The sequence below is a fragment of the Eschscholzia californica genome, unplaced genomic scaffold (genome assembly GCF_041429995.1).
Source record: "Eschscholzia californica isolate CP2 unplaced genomic scaffold, dmEscCali1.0.p SCAF_6, whole genome shotgun sequence".
Classification (NCBI taxonomy): domain Eukaryota; kingdom Viridiplantae; phylum Streptophyta; class Magnoliopsida; order Ranunculales; family Papaveraceae; genus Eschscholzia; species Eschscholzia californica.
The window spans coordinates 1,048,284-1,062,254 of record NW_028238483.1 but is presented as its reverse complement, the minus strand read 5'-3'; the positions used below and the strand labels follow the sequence as shown (position 1 = coordinate 1,062,254).

The window sequence follows — 13,971 nt, the reverse complement described above, 5'->3', positions numbered from 1 at the left end:
AGAAGATGGAAGAGATGATGGAGGGTAATGGAAATGGATCAATGGAAAAGGAAAAGGTTTTAGCAGGTCACGGTCGAAGACGAAATGATTTGAGTCAATTGTGGTTGTTGGTCACTTGGTCTCTTGGAACAGGTTAGATTAAAATTAGATTAATGGTTGTAGATAAATATGATTAATGATGAAATTAATGGAAAACATCCTAGTCATCCGGAGATACACATGTCATCCCAGTCAATAAACACATGTCGTCCAATTCGGCATTAGGAGCATTTATTTTGTCCCTGTCAGCAAAACAAGTTCGGTTTTGTTATATAGATTTGGAAACCCTATTTCGTAAAGGAAGAAGCCGCATGAACCTTTATGGCAGTACTATTTTACGTTCCTTTAGGTATTTCTCAATCTTAATCTCTATTGTTTAACTTGATGAACAAAACTCTAACACTTTTAACCTGATAAACAAAATTCTAGTTTTTTTTTGTCTAAATCTTATGTGTTGTTTGTTTGTAAATCACATGGTTGTTTGTTTGTGCTTAATCTGATGTGTTGATTGTTGATCTTCATTGGTGTTAACTACCTTTTATATATGTCTTGTTTGCTAATGTTTTATTATGGCTTCCAAATGTTTGTTAAAATTCCTCAATCATAAAATCTGTCATTTGCTTATTGCCAACAAATCATCACTATGATTACTTGGTTTTAGAGGTGTATATGGTTGCATATTACTCGACAACCAATAATCATGTAACTGGTTCAACTCCCTTTCAATAATTATTAGCTCCAACCTGTTGTAACCTATTATGGGTTTCCCCACTTAGTACTAGTGTAATAGCTTGAAAACAATTATAAAAAACAACTTGTTGGTGTATTTGACTATATTACAATAAGATGAAATCACATTACAATAATTTAAAGTGAAGTTCGATCACATACAAATACATCACATCAAAGTAGAGTCATAGTCTATACACAGACTATACAAAGTCTAGATAGAGTCTTGTTAGAAGAGTTTAGAGAGATAATCACATCCGGAACTTAATGGACTTTAGTCTATGATAAAATCGTGGCTGCAAAATTTTCGGATGGTTAAAACGAGAAGAAAAGAAGCACATCGTGGATGTTCGGATGGAGAAAAAGAAGAAAGCATGAGATATTTTGTGATGAAGCTTCGGAGTTTACACTGTCTAGACTATCTTTTATATGGAGTATTTTTGGTAGAGAATTTTAAAGGTCATTTGATCCTTTTGAAGTTATTAAGCCATTTTAACAAAATGTAAACAAAGATGGGTCATTTGAGCCTATTTATCTTTTAACATTTTTTCTTTGATGAGATTATTTATCTTTGGATTATTTCCCAAATAGCCCCCAATTTTGTGACCAGTTTTCTACCCAGCCCCCTACTTTACCAAAAAATACTCAGATGACCCCCTTTTTTCAGTTATTGTTAAATGTCCGTTACTCTCTATCCTCCATCTCATCACCTCTTTCTGTCAACTCATCTATCACGCCTCATCATCGTCTTCACAGGAGAAGGTCGGCGACAGGCCAAATTTTCGTCCGGCAACCTTCAAACTTCAAACTTTTTTTTCTCTCTCTAATTTTTTTTTTAATTCTCTCATCCCTCTCTCTCTAAACAGTCCGGCGAAGAGAAACCCTTCGGTGGAGTTAGGTTTGTTCTGGAACATACCAGATTTGTTCTTGAACAAACCAGATTTGTTATTGAATAGACCTAACTCCGGCGAAGGGTTTCCCTTCGCCGGAGTGTTTAGAAAGAGAGAGGAGAGAATTAATATTTTTTTAGAGAGGAGCGAGAAAAAAATAAAAAATTTGAAGGTCGCCGGCAGAAAATTTGGCCGACCGGCGACCTTCGCCAGTGAAAACGATGATGTGGCGTGATAGATGAGGTGGCAGAGAGAGTTGAAGAGATGGAGCAGAGAGTGTAACGGACATTTAACGGTAACTGAAAAAAAGAAGCCATCTAATATTTTTGATAAAGTAGGGTACTAAGCAGCAAACTTGTCACAAAGTTGGGAGCTATTTGGGAAATAACCTTTTATCTTTTTTTCTTGTCGATAAAAATAACCCTTTATCTTTTATCATAAATTATCATATCATTATTTTAGTAGTTCTTTTTGTAATACTAAATTATTTTAGCCAACAGTCATTTTTCTTATAAAAAAAAAATCTACAAAGGCATAATTCAATTACATAGTGATGTACTTATTAAACAAAACATGAGTCTACACCAAAAAATTAACTACAGGGCTTACAACAGAAACAATAATTAAAAACAAATTGCCAAGAGGTATCCTGACAAGTATGCAGTTATTTTCTTGAAATGGTGATGATTCCTTCATCCTATCATGCTTTTATGCAGCAGTTAAAGTAGCTCATGAAACCACTTTTCCTCCTCTGCATCAAATATTAACAAAAGAAAAGAAGTTTGTTTATAAATCATCAGTAGAATTAAACATAATAATCACCAAAACATAGCTTCATTATAACTTCAATCTGAAAAGTGGTGGCATTGAACATTAAAATAACAAAAAAAAAAAAATCATCAAAATTAATATGTACAGACGGCTAGGCTAGCCAATCTGTGCATCCAATGATCCAAACCTCTCGTGCAAGACCCAGCCAGTTCAACCTCCAATAGATTGTGATACACCCAGCCGATTGACCCGAACTTAATTAGAAATTTGTATGTACAAATGCACCAACATTTTCATAAAATTTTGCAAATATCGAAGTCCAAAGTCATCAAAAAAAAAAAAAAAGTCAACAATGGGTTAACAATGGAAATGTAACTCCAGTCAAGAGGAGTGTATGAGTTAAGGCAGATTAAGATATTAATGAGGGAAGGGCACCTAAATCCCAAACTTTCAACTCTTTTCAAGTAGGTTTCCCCCAACCCATTGCCACTTCTCCTCACCCAGGCAAGGATCGCCGACAAACTTCGGTTGTCGTCGACCCTTCGGAAAAATTAGATCATCTTCTTCCTCCTCTTCCTCCGACCACCTCCACCCACCACTACCACCGCCCCCAACCACCACCACCACCACCCCCAATCGCCACCACTTCCCACAGTTTATCTCACCTCTGTTTCTCCCGCTATCTTTATCCCTTTCTACTCCTCTGTCTCTGTTCTAACGAAGGGAAGGGTCCTCTTCACCGGAACATCAATCTGGTTTTGGAGTAAATCTATTCAAACCAGGACGCAATCTGGTTTCGGGATTCTCTGGTCAGAAGACGAGTTCCCGCCTAAGAACCCTCTTCTTTAGTCGAAACAAAGAGAGAGGTAGGGGTGGTCTGGAAAAGATGAAGAAAAAGATGAGAAAAGACTTTAAGGGGTGTCGGTGACGGTAGTATGTCGACAACCTCGTGGGAGTGAAGAAAACAAACGGTGGTGGTTTTTTGAGAAAAAAAAATTAGGTGGAAATAAAATTGTGTAGTTTTAAAGGCGCCTCCCTCAAAGCAAATTTGCGGAGAAGTTTGTGCTGGAAGGAGGCGCCTTTAACATTTATGGGAGGAGCCTATAACACTTATAGCCAATTGGAACCTCGGAAATCCCCCAACCATTTCTCCTAAACCTAATTTTCAAAACACGAAGAAATCGTAAGAATTTCGGAATTTCAAGTACTAGAAGAAATTGATCCTCAAGCTCAACAAGAACAAACATATCTTGAAACCAATCTTGCCATCAATATTGGAATGAAACCTGAAATCATTCCTGAAATCAACATTTTCAGGTCATTCCAAGATTCATTCTAGTACTGATATCAAGATACCTAAAATTTTTAAATATCGTTTTTACAATGTCAAAAAAATCTTATAAAAAAGGGATAGTTTTACAGCATAAGAAACTAGAAGGGTGGATCCCAAGGTACCCCCTGACTAGGGGTACTTACCTATTCCCCATAAACTAAGTAATGAGTCAAGAACTAACCCTACGCATAACATCTATAATCTATATAATAAAAGAGGAGGGTATCTTTTTAAAATATACTCTCTTCTTTAATGACCAAGATTATACTTTCCAAACTTAGAGCATCTCCAATGCAAAACTCAATCTTAGAAATTCGGAGTGCCACATAAGATTTTCTGAGTTTTTTTTAAAAAATCGTCTCCAATGCAAAACTCAACTAAGATCTCAAAGATGATGTGTCAAGAGTGGAATAGAGATATCTCAAGAGGACACTCTATTTTCAGAGTGTCCTCTTGAGATATCTCTAATTGTCCAACTCATCAGTATTTAAATTTCAACCAATAGAAATCAAGTCTTCGTATATTTCCATAATAACTAATTATTTTTTTACAAAAATAACCATGACACGTAAGTAAAATAAAAGAGTTTAGAGTGTTGCATTGGAGACATACAAGAAATCAAGATCTCTATTTTCGACACCTAGGAGTGAGAATCTCAATTGAAACTTGACAAATAGGACGAATAGAGATTTTTTTGAGTTTTGCATTGGAGATGCTCTTATACTTAGCATTTCCAATGAGACACTAAGAAAAACTCTTAAAGGTCTAGTTGTCAAGTGTGAATGAAGATTCTCTTTCCTAAATGGCAATATAGAGACAGTCTAATTTTTTTTTGCCTCACATGTCACTTTTAAGGGAAAAAGTAGAGTAAAAAACAGGAGTTTCTACTGGTTTAACGTTTTAAAGTGTGAGTAGGTGAAACTTCGAAAACTCAAGAGGACACTTCGAAAATAGAGTGTCTAACAAAGTGTCACACTGGAGATGGATAAAAACTCCAAAAAGTCATATGTGGCACTCTAATTTTTAGAGTTTGAGTGTCCCATTGGAGATGCTCTAAGGGTTGAGACTACATCTCCCAAACTTATCTTCAATGACTAAGATTACATATCCTAAACTTATCTTCAATCACTAAGATTACACCTCCCAAACTTATCTTCAAAGTTGAGACTAAAGAATCGGGCACGTGCTATACCCTCGTCCAACATAAATCAAATATGGTATAGTTGACAGCTAGATGATGGATGTAATTTTCAACAACTCAGAAAATGGTGGTACAACTCACCCAAGATGAACAAAATCTAAGTCAGCCATTAATAAGCAAGTGGATCTAACAACTTGCAGAAGTGACCAGACTTGCTAAAGTTTGACAAGACAAGACATGAAAGCAATTCAAGTATGAGAGAGGAAGAGAGACATACAGTTGGGGATTGATTATGATCTTGAAGAGGTTGATGATGGTGATCTGTCTGTTTTTTGGTGCCTTGAGAAAAGAGTTCTTCTTCATTACCAATACTAGACCTGGAAGTTTCCCTCTTATTCTGCTTTCTCATCTCTCTTATCTTGGAGAAATCCATTGAATAGTCTGGTAATCCCCCCTTTTGATCCCAATCCCCAAATTGAGGCACAGATAACCATGCCCCCCCATTCTTCTGCAACAAACAAAAAAAACCCCATCTAATAATTACTACCAATTTCTGCAGAATAATCAGATGAACTCAATTTCATAATTTTTTCAAAGAAAAAAATCAGATTGAGGAAAAGTGGGTCATTTTCATATCAGTATAAAATTGATGGGTTGTATACCCTGGCCGTGGAAATTTTAAAAATCGTCTCTAAAAAGAAAATATTTGAATCTTTTCAGTGAATAACAACTTGGGGAAGTCCCCATTTTTAAGTAGTTTCTTAAAATTCTAGAGAGTTAAAATTTCTAACTTTACAGAAATCATAGATGCCATCAAGTATAAAAGAGATCAAATTCAACACGAAAAAAGCACAGGTTAGAAGAGATAACTGAAGAAAATCTTCAAAACTGAACAAAATTAGGTTCAGTTTTCAACTAAATTAGACTTCAAATTAATTACAGTAGCTACAAAGATTAAAAAGGTGATGAAGACGACTAAGTACCTCTTTTTGATCCTCCATGAATATACGTATTAATAAATCTTGGGTAAGATATCTAGGGTTCTAGTGGATTGTGAGGCAAAAGTAAAGAAGAAAGTAGAAGGACACAAGGGGATTTTTTTTTTTAAAGTGGAGACAGGGGACTATTTATGTTGTTTCTTTGAGAATCCTTTCTTGTCTTTCCACACAGCTCCACTTCCAGACATATAAAAAAAAAGGGTTATTTCCTTAATGGCCCCCTACTTTGTGACCAGCTTCCCGCCTGGCCCCCTACTTTACAAGAAATACCCATATGGCCCCCTTCCGTTATAACACCGTTACTCTCTCTCCTCCATCTCTTTTCTCTCTCTGCCATGTCACGCCACATCATCTGTTACGCCACCTCATCACCTTCTCCGGCAGAGGTCGCCGGCCGGCCAAATTTCCGGCCGGCGACCTTCAAAAAAAAAAAAAAATTCTTCTCTTCTTCTTCCTCTCTCTCTCCTATTTTCTCTCTCTTCTTCAAGGAGTATCTCGGTTTGTTCCTTGAACAGATCCCGGTCTGCTCAAGGAACAGATCCCGGTCTGTTCAAAGAACAGACCGTTACTGTTCAAAAGAACAGATCCGGTCTGTTCCTTGAACAGACCGTGATCTGTTTAAAAGAACAGATCCGGTCTGCTCCTTGAACAGATCGAGGTACTCCGGCGAAGGGTTTTCCCTTCGCCGGAGTATGTAGAGAGAGAGAGAGAGGAGAAAGGGGAAGAGAGAGAGAGAGGAAGAAGACGAGAGAGAGAGGAAGAAGAAGAAGAGAGAGAAAATAGGAGAGAGAGAGAGAGGAAGAAGAAGAAGAGAAAAGAAATTTTTTTTTTTTTTAGTTTGAAGGTCGCCGGCCGGAGAAGGTGATGAGGTGGCGTAACAGATGATGTGGCGTGACATGGCAGAGAGAGAAAGGAGATAAAGGAGAGAGAGTAACGGTGTTATAACGGAAGGGGACCATATGGGTATTTCTTGTAAAGTAGGGGGCCAGGCGGGAAGCTAGTCACAAAGTAGGGGGCCATTAGGGAAATAACCCAAAAAAAAAGGAAAAATTGGTTGGAGCCCCCACCCCCACCCCCCACCCAAAAGGTGAAGGGATAATGTGATTCCGTCCGAGCGCGTACAAGAAATTAAACGCAGGTCCAAAGCGTTAGTTTGCATAGTTTTCATGACATTTTTCCTTTCCAGCTGTACATTTATTTTGTTTTTCCTTCCTTCTTTACCCGACAAATTTTCCTTTTTTTTCTTATTTCTATCTATAGTTTCTTCATCATTTTTCTCTACAAAAATTACATAAATTTTATTTTTTCTATAACTAAAATTTTATATACAAATCAATGAATCAAAGATCAATAGGAATTTAAGAACTCTAAAGGAGTCTTCATGAAAATTACATTAAGTGTTTCTCGAACAAATTTGAATTTTTTTCTTGAACAAGTTTGGATTTCTTTCCTTAACAAAAAAGAAAGTTCGGATTTCTTTTCTTCAAAATATTTGGAAGCGTTTGATTTCTTAAACATATTTGATGATAATTTAATGGTGAAGAAATTTTCAATTTCAGTTCAAAATTCTAAGGGTCGTTGATGATTTATGATCACTTTCGTACGGTTAGGTTCTTATTAAGAGATTTCTGAATAAATCTTTGATTTTGTTTGATTCATGGATCTTTAAATCTTAAAATTAAAATCTAGGATTTCTTAAAACTTAAATCATATAATAACAAATTTGGTATCTGTAAACGAGATTGAACTACATAAGAAAAATGTCCATTACATAACTAATGCCCAGTACATAAAAAAATGTTTTATAAATTTTTAGTGAAATAGTTTACCCTTTGGAAGGAATATATATGAAACTTTATTATGTATTGTAAATAACAATATTCCTTATAGTTCTTTAGTAAAATAGTTTAAGTTTGGAAGGAATGTATAGGAAATTTTATTATGAACTATACATAACAAAATGTCATATAAATTTTCATTAAAATAATTTACGTTTTGTAAGAAATGTATAGGAAATTTTATTATGTACTGTCAATGGCGTATCCAGGATTTACTTTGAGGAGGGTTTAAAAAATTTCTATTAAAAATTACAATCACAGAAATTTAAGCAAATAATAATATTTTATTCATAAAATTAATAACGACAAATAATTGATACCAAGAGATTCAAAAACTTAATATTTTAGGCAGGTTTCGTGCTTTAATAATCCATACATTCCTAATTGACCTCTACGAGTTTTCATTGCTTAGAAGTTCTTCATAATTATCTCATTATCAATCTCCATAGATATATCATTTTCAATGTATACAAGCATGCTATCACTCAACCATTCATCACTCATCCGATTGCGCAATTGACTTTTAATAATGTTCATTGCTGAAAATGATCTCTCAACTGTAGTTGTTGCCACAGGTAACACCAATGCCAAAGTCAAAAGTAAATAGACTAATTTATATACTCCATGCCTTCCCGTCTCTACCATTTTTTTAGCAAGATCATCGATTACATCTAACTGGGAAAAGTCGTTATTAGAACGCACATCAACAATGCAATTTTCAAGTTGGTCACCAAGTCGCATGACGTCAAATGAATTGAAATCATTTCGATAAAACTCAGCAAGACGAATCAATTTGTTCCTGTCAAAGAGATAGAATGAATTAGATGGACTTAAAGAAGCAATGCATAAAAGCAACTCTGTGTTGGATTCAGTGAAACGAGCATTCAATTCCTGAAGTTGCATATCTATAATAGTACAAAACACCTCAACTCGATAATGATGAAGAATTGTTACATCTTGTAATAAACGTCTTTTCCGCCCTCGAGTTATAAAGTTAGCATCCATATCAGGAACATCAACTCCATGTTTAATGTAGAATTTAGAAACTTCATCGAGAAAAGAAGTCCACACGTTCGCTCTTATTTATTGAATTCGTTTTTTAAAGACTTCTACTAAATTCATGGTGTTCACTATATCTTGCTCTTTCTTTTGTAATGCTTTTGACAACTCACTTGTAATTCCGAGTAATATCCTCATTAAATGAAGACTAAAGACAAACTCGAAGGTTTGCACCGAGTCTACCAAGCTTCTCGCTTCAATTCGTTGATCTGAATAAGAAGAATCTGTTCCAATCATTTCAGTACTTCCGTCAGTGCATCAAACATACTTGTAATGCTTACCAAAGTATTATAATGCGAGCTCCATCGTGTATCACCGACTCGTTTGAGACTAGTTTCTTGATTTAAGCCTTGTCCTGTCGAAAGTTCTCCCACCTCAAGCCCCTCTAGTATTTTTTCAGCCTGCTTATGCCTAAACATATCTCGACGTTTACATGATCCTCCAAAAACGTTCAAAAATTTGTTGGTTTTAGACGGTGAGAAGTTTACGGGTCGGAAGTCAGAAGGTCGGAAGCGGAAACGTCTTCTGGAATTCCAAACGTCGAGTTTTTGATTGATGGACACCAGCAACGTGTGGAAGAAACCTGCAAAAGAAGGTGAACAGACAAAAGAAGGTGAACCAGGTGAACTCGTATGCCAGTTTCTCAAGAACAATCGAAGAACAAAGAGCGAGTGGAGAAGAAGAAGTAGTGGTTGCTTTTCTCTGCTTTCGATGTGTTTTTCCTCCCCCCGTGAAGTGGAAGAGCTCCTCTTTATATAGATGTGAGGAATGATCCGTTGGGAGGAATAAAGACTGACCGTTACGGAGTAAATGCATGGCAAGATACCTGGGATATGATGACGTGTACACTAGCTGTACATGCACAACGGTTGTGCATGTTCTCTGGCAACTACTCTGATTGTGCATGTGCATGGGCTCATATTTATGTGAGACGTTACCATGTTATGCATGTCATTCATAGGGGATAATTGTCTCTGGATTTACGTTGACCAAGATTGAGATCTATGTCATCATGGGCATATGTGACATGTAGAGGATCTTTTCGTTAAATGATCTTTAACACGTGGTGCATGGAGATCTAGACGTGTCAAGCGCCAGACGTGTGTAGACTCAGGCGTGTGGAGCTCTGTGCCCGTGGAGACTCTTTGTACGTGGTTGGGCTCAACACGAGTTTTAGGGTCTAGGCGATGAGGGCCCATTAAGAGACTTCTGGGTTGGGCCCGAGAGTGTTGCGCTGGGCTTGACGTCTTAATGGGTGCTTTTAGTGCCGAGGGCCCTGGTGTGGATTTTGGTCAACACAGTTTGTCCCCCACTCTCTAAGTAAATATTTTATTTTCTTAGAGAGTAGATGTGTATCCGAAGAGGTGGCCTCGTAAGTCGGATAGATCTCGTGTTAGTCGCATGGGCTCAGATAATAATATGGCACTGCTTTGTGCGGGTCAGTTCAGGAACTTTGCCAGGAGTCAACGAACGCGGTGTGGGTCCTCTGTGCGACGAACTGGGGTCGAAGACTTCTCCATACTGTTGGGCAGTGTGGAGGGTATTTTCGCGCTATCGGACAGCTTGGGGACCATCTCCATGTTGCCGGACAGCGTGGGGGACTTCTCCAACAAAAGTGATACAGCTTACCAACAGAAGTGATACAGCTTAACGTGGATGGCATTCCAACTGTTGTTTATGTCACGTCCATCTTGTGCTTGATTTTGTACGCGCCTTGTCCTACCACTTTGGTGATCTGATATGGGCCTTCCCAAGAGGGGGCAAGTTTTCCAGCGCCACTTTCTTTAGTGTTCTGAAACACTTTTCGAAGTACCCAATCTCCTACCGTGAAGGTTCAAGTTCGTATGTTTTTGTTGTAGTGACGTGTTACTTTCGATTGGTAAGCTGCATTTATAATGGCAGCCATATCACGAATTTCATCGAGCGTGTCGAGATTGTGATTGAGTTGTTGCCAGTTACTTTCTTCTTCCGTCCATTGGTAACGGGTAGAAGGAAGCCTTGCTTCTGCGGGTATGACGGCTTCTGAGCCATAAGCGAGTGAGAAAGGAGTGTCTCCTGTTGGAGTTTGAACAGTGGTTCTGTACGCCCAAAAGACTCATGCTAGTTCATCTGCCCAGGCGCCTTTGGCTTTCTTCAATCGTTTCTTTATTGTGTTCATGATTGTTTTGTTGGAAGATTCAGCTTGTCCATTTGCTTGGGGGTATCTTGGAGTTGAGAAGTTCAGTTAGATCCTCCATTCTTTACAGAAATCTTGGAAGTCGAAGCTGATGAATTGTGAGCCGTTGTCGGTCACAATTTCCTTTGGAACTCCAAACCTGCAAATAACATTCTTCCAAATAAAACTTTTTACCTCCTTGTCTCCGACTTGGTGAAATGCTTCTGCCTCAATCCACTTGGTGAAGTAGTCGGTTACAGCCAACATGTAGTCGGTTACAGCCAACATGTATGAAACGGCTAAGTGCAGCAACCCTTCCTGTTAGCTTCTGCACGTCTTTTATGCAAGTAGGAGTAGGAGGTGGTTTAGTCAGGTACACTTTTATTTGTTGAAGTGATTCTTCACATGCTGGAGACCATTCAAAGTTCTTTGACTTGCGCAGAGTAGTGAAGAAAAGGTAGCACTTTTCGGAAGATTTTGATATGAAACGGCTAAGTGCAGCAACCCTTCTTGCTAGCTTTTGCACGTCTTTTATGCAAGTAGGAGATGGTATGTTCATGATTGCTTGTATTTGTTTTGGATTGGCTTTAATTCCTCTTTGTGTCACCATATAACCTAAGAACTTTCCTGAGGAAACACCAAATGAACATTTTGTAGGATTAAGTTTCATGTTGTACCTTTTAAGGACGTCGAAGGCCTGGCGGAGATGATCCAAATGTTGTTCTGGCTCCAAAGGCTTGACTAACATGTCGTCAAAATATACTTCCATGGTATCACCTAGCATTTCAGCAAACATTCTGTTGATGAGTCTCTGATAAGTGGCTCCTGCATTCTTTAACCCAAAGGCATCACCTTATAACAGAAGATGCCTCGTTCTGTCACAAAAGCCGTCTTCTCTTGATCTTCAGGATGCATCAAGATTTGGTTGTATCCGGAGAAGGTGTCCATAAAACTCAAAAGTTCATGGCCAGAGGTAGCGTCGACCAGTATGTCAATATGTGGCAATGGAAAAGAATCTTTCGGACATGCTTTGTTGAGGTCGGTGAAATCGATGCAGACTCTCCACTTACCGTTCTTCTTTCTTACCACTACTACATTAGCGAGCCAGTCAGAATAGTTGACTTCGCATACTGATCCGATGTCCATGATCAGCGTAGAATTCATACCACTTGGTACTGTCTCTCTTGTCACTAGGAATTTTTGTCTTTGCGGGCCATCTGACCGAATTACCCATTCCTTTCATTACAACAACTACTTCGACCGGTTCAATGTTGAGATTGTGTTCTGAAATCTTCGAGCGAACAGGCGTCTGAGTTCTTTCACTTGGTCGTCCAGAAGAGGTGGTGGTGGGTCTCCTGTTATCCTGGGACAGAGGTCCTCTAGACGTTTGATATGGCTCTGCATGTCGACGGTCGTTTCTCCTGTCAGAGTGTCTAGAGCGTCTGTCTTTGCTTCTATCTTCATATGAATATGACCTGTTCCGGTGGGCTTCATCTTCCTCCCAACGAATCTCCACCCATGCTCTTGCTAACACGTCCTCCATAGTGGTGCAATTGAACTTTGTAAGTTCTTTGTAAAGTTCTCCATCGAGTCGGGAATTGTCATCACTAAATGAACCGTTCATATATGCTTGTCGATAGTCACGAAGACTTCGACGTGGTCGATCAATATTAATAGAACTACGGTCCTCATCAAATGACAAATTCATACATGAAGGTGTGATCATCCCAAATTCTTGTCGATAGTCTCGAAGACTCTTACGGGGTCGATTACCCTCATGCTCATAATCCCTAAAACCATGTTCATGACGAGTCTGACCGACTCCATACATCCGTCGATATTCACCCATGGTTATCCTAGGTCGGTCAGGCTCAACTCGCCTATTCCTATTACTAGTCGGAACATTCCTATGTAAATTTGAGTAGTCCTGATGACTTGTAGATGGTCGACTAGTGTTAGAAAGGGTTCGCATAAGGTCATTCTCATCAAATGACCAACTTGCCATGATCTCACAATATTCAAGGATACTAACACACAATCGCAAAAAAGGGAACAAACACTTATAGACTAAACAATCACACACAAGTGAAAAGGATGAGATAGAATGCGATACTATCGAGTGTTCCTCTCGTTTCGTTCGCCTTTCTTCTTAAGCTTCTCGATTCCTTCCTTTTCCTTCGCCTTTATGTCACTTTTGGCTCTTTTCTCGAAAACGGTACCTAAAAAGAAGATAAAAAAAAAATACAAAAAATAAATAAAGAGAAAACGTCTAAGAAAGCAACTAACACAAGACTAACGAACAAAACAACAAACGCTATCCTAACTACTAAACCTATCCCCGGCAGCGGCGCCAAAAACTTGATGCACCCGAAAAGGTTACACACCCAAGCGGAGGTATCAAGTAGTAATCCGGCAAAGCCGGGATCGATCCAAGGATAGGAAGGTAGTTTGGATATCGAAGGGTCTTATCCCTCGGTCTAGATATTAAACGCTAACTTAAACTAAAAAGGAAATGAACAAAGATAACGGGGGGTATTCAGATTGATTGAGGAACAAATGAAATAATGAAAACAAATAATACTACTAAGCAATCAAAAGTAAAACGGGCAAGAAGAGATTCGAGAGAAGTGTCGGAGAAACAAGAGTCGGGAGACGGTAAGACTCGATTCGGGCAACAAATAAGTGAGAGGGGTGTCGAAGTCCGGGAATCCATAATAATAAACCTACGACTACGTATGATCCAATCTAATGTGTCGAAGTATAATCGATGTTCGACTCCTAAAGTAGATGTTTCTAAGTACTACGTATATCCGGAGATCATACTTAGTCAAACAAACGCCTAATTCGGTTAATCCCGAGTCAATGAAAGTGTCGCCTAGTCGCCTAACTATGTGAAGTGCATGACAAGACACATGAAATTATGACTTAGACTACTATCGATATCGAATACATCGTTTCGTCTATTAACTATGTGAAGTGCTTGACAAGACACATGAAAATACGATCAAAACGATAATC

General features: G+C 38.3%; 1 protein-coding gene and 1 pseudogene across 1 annotated transcript; both read right to left on the bottom strand.

Annotated features, from left to right (window-relative positions):
- Positions 1 to 2,145: 2,145 nt before the first annotated feature.
- Positions 2,146 to 6,084, bottom strand: LOC147530709 (uncharacterized). The gene is made up of 3 exons (XM_086650227.1): positions 5,887 to 6,084; positions 5,181 to 5,411; positions 2,146 to 2,409 (listed from the first exon to the last, which is right to left on the bottom strand). Exons 1-3 carry the CDS (start codon positions 5,902 to 5,904, stop codon positions 2,359 to 2,361), a joined length of 300 nt encoding a protein of 99 aa, XP_086506353.1. The 5' UTR covers positions 5,905 to 6,084; the 3' UTR covers positions 2,146 to 2,358.
- Positions 6,085 to 8,075: 1,991 nt separating this feature from the next.
- On the bottom strand, positions 8,076 to 9,217 carry LOC147530708 (uncharacterized; annotated as a pseudogene).
- Positions 9,218 to 13,971: the final 4,754 nt, after the last annotated feature.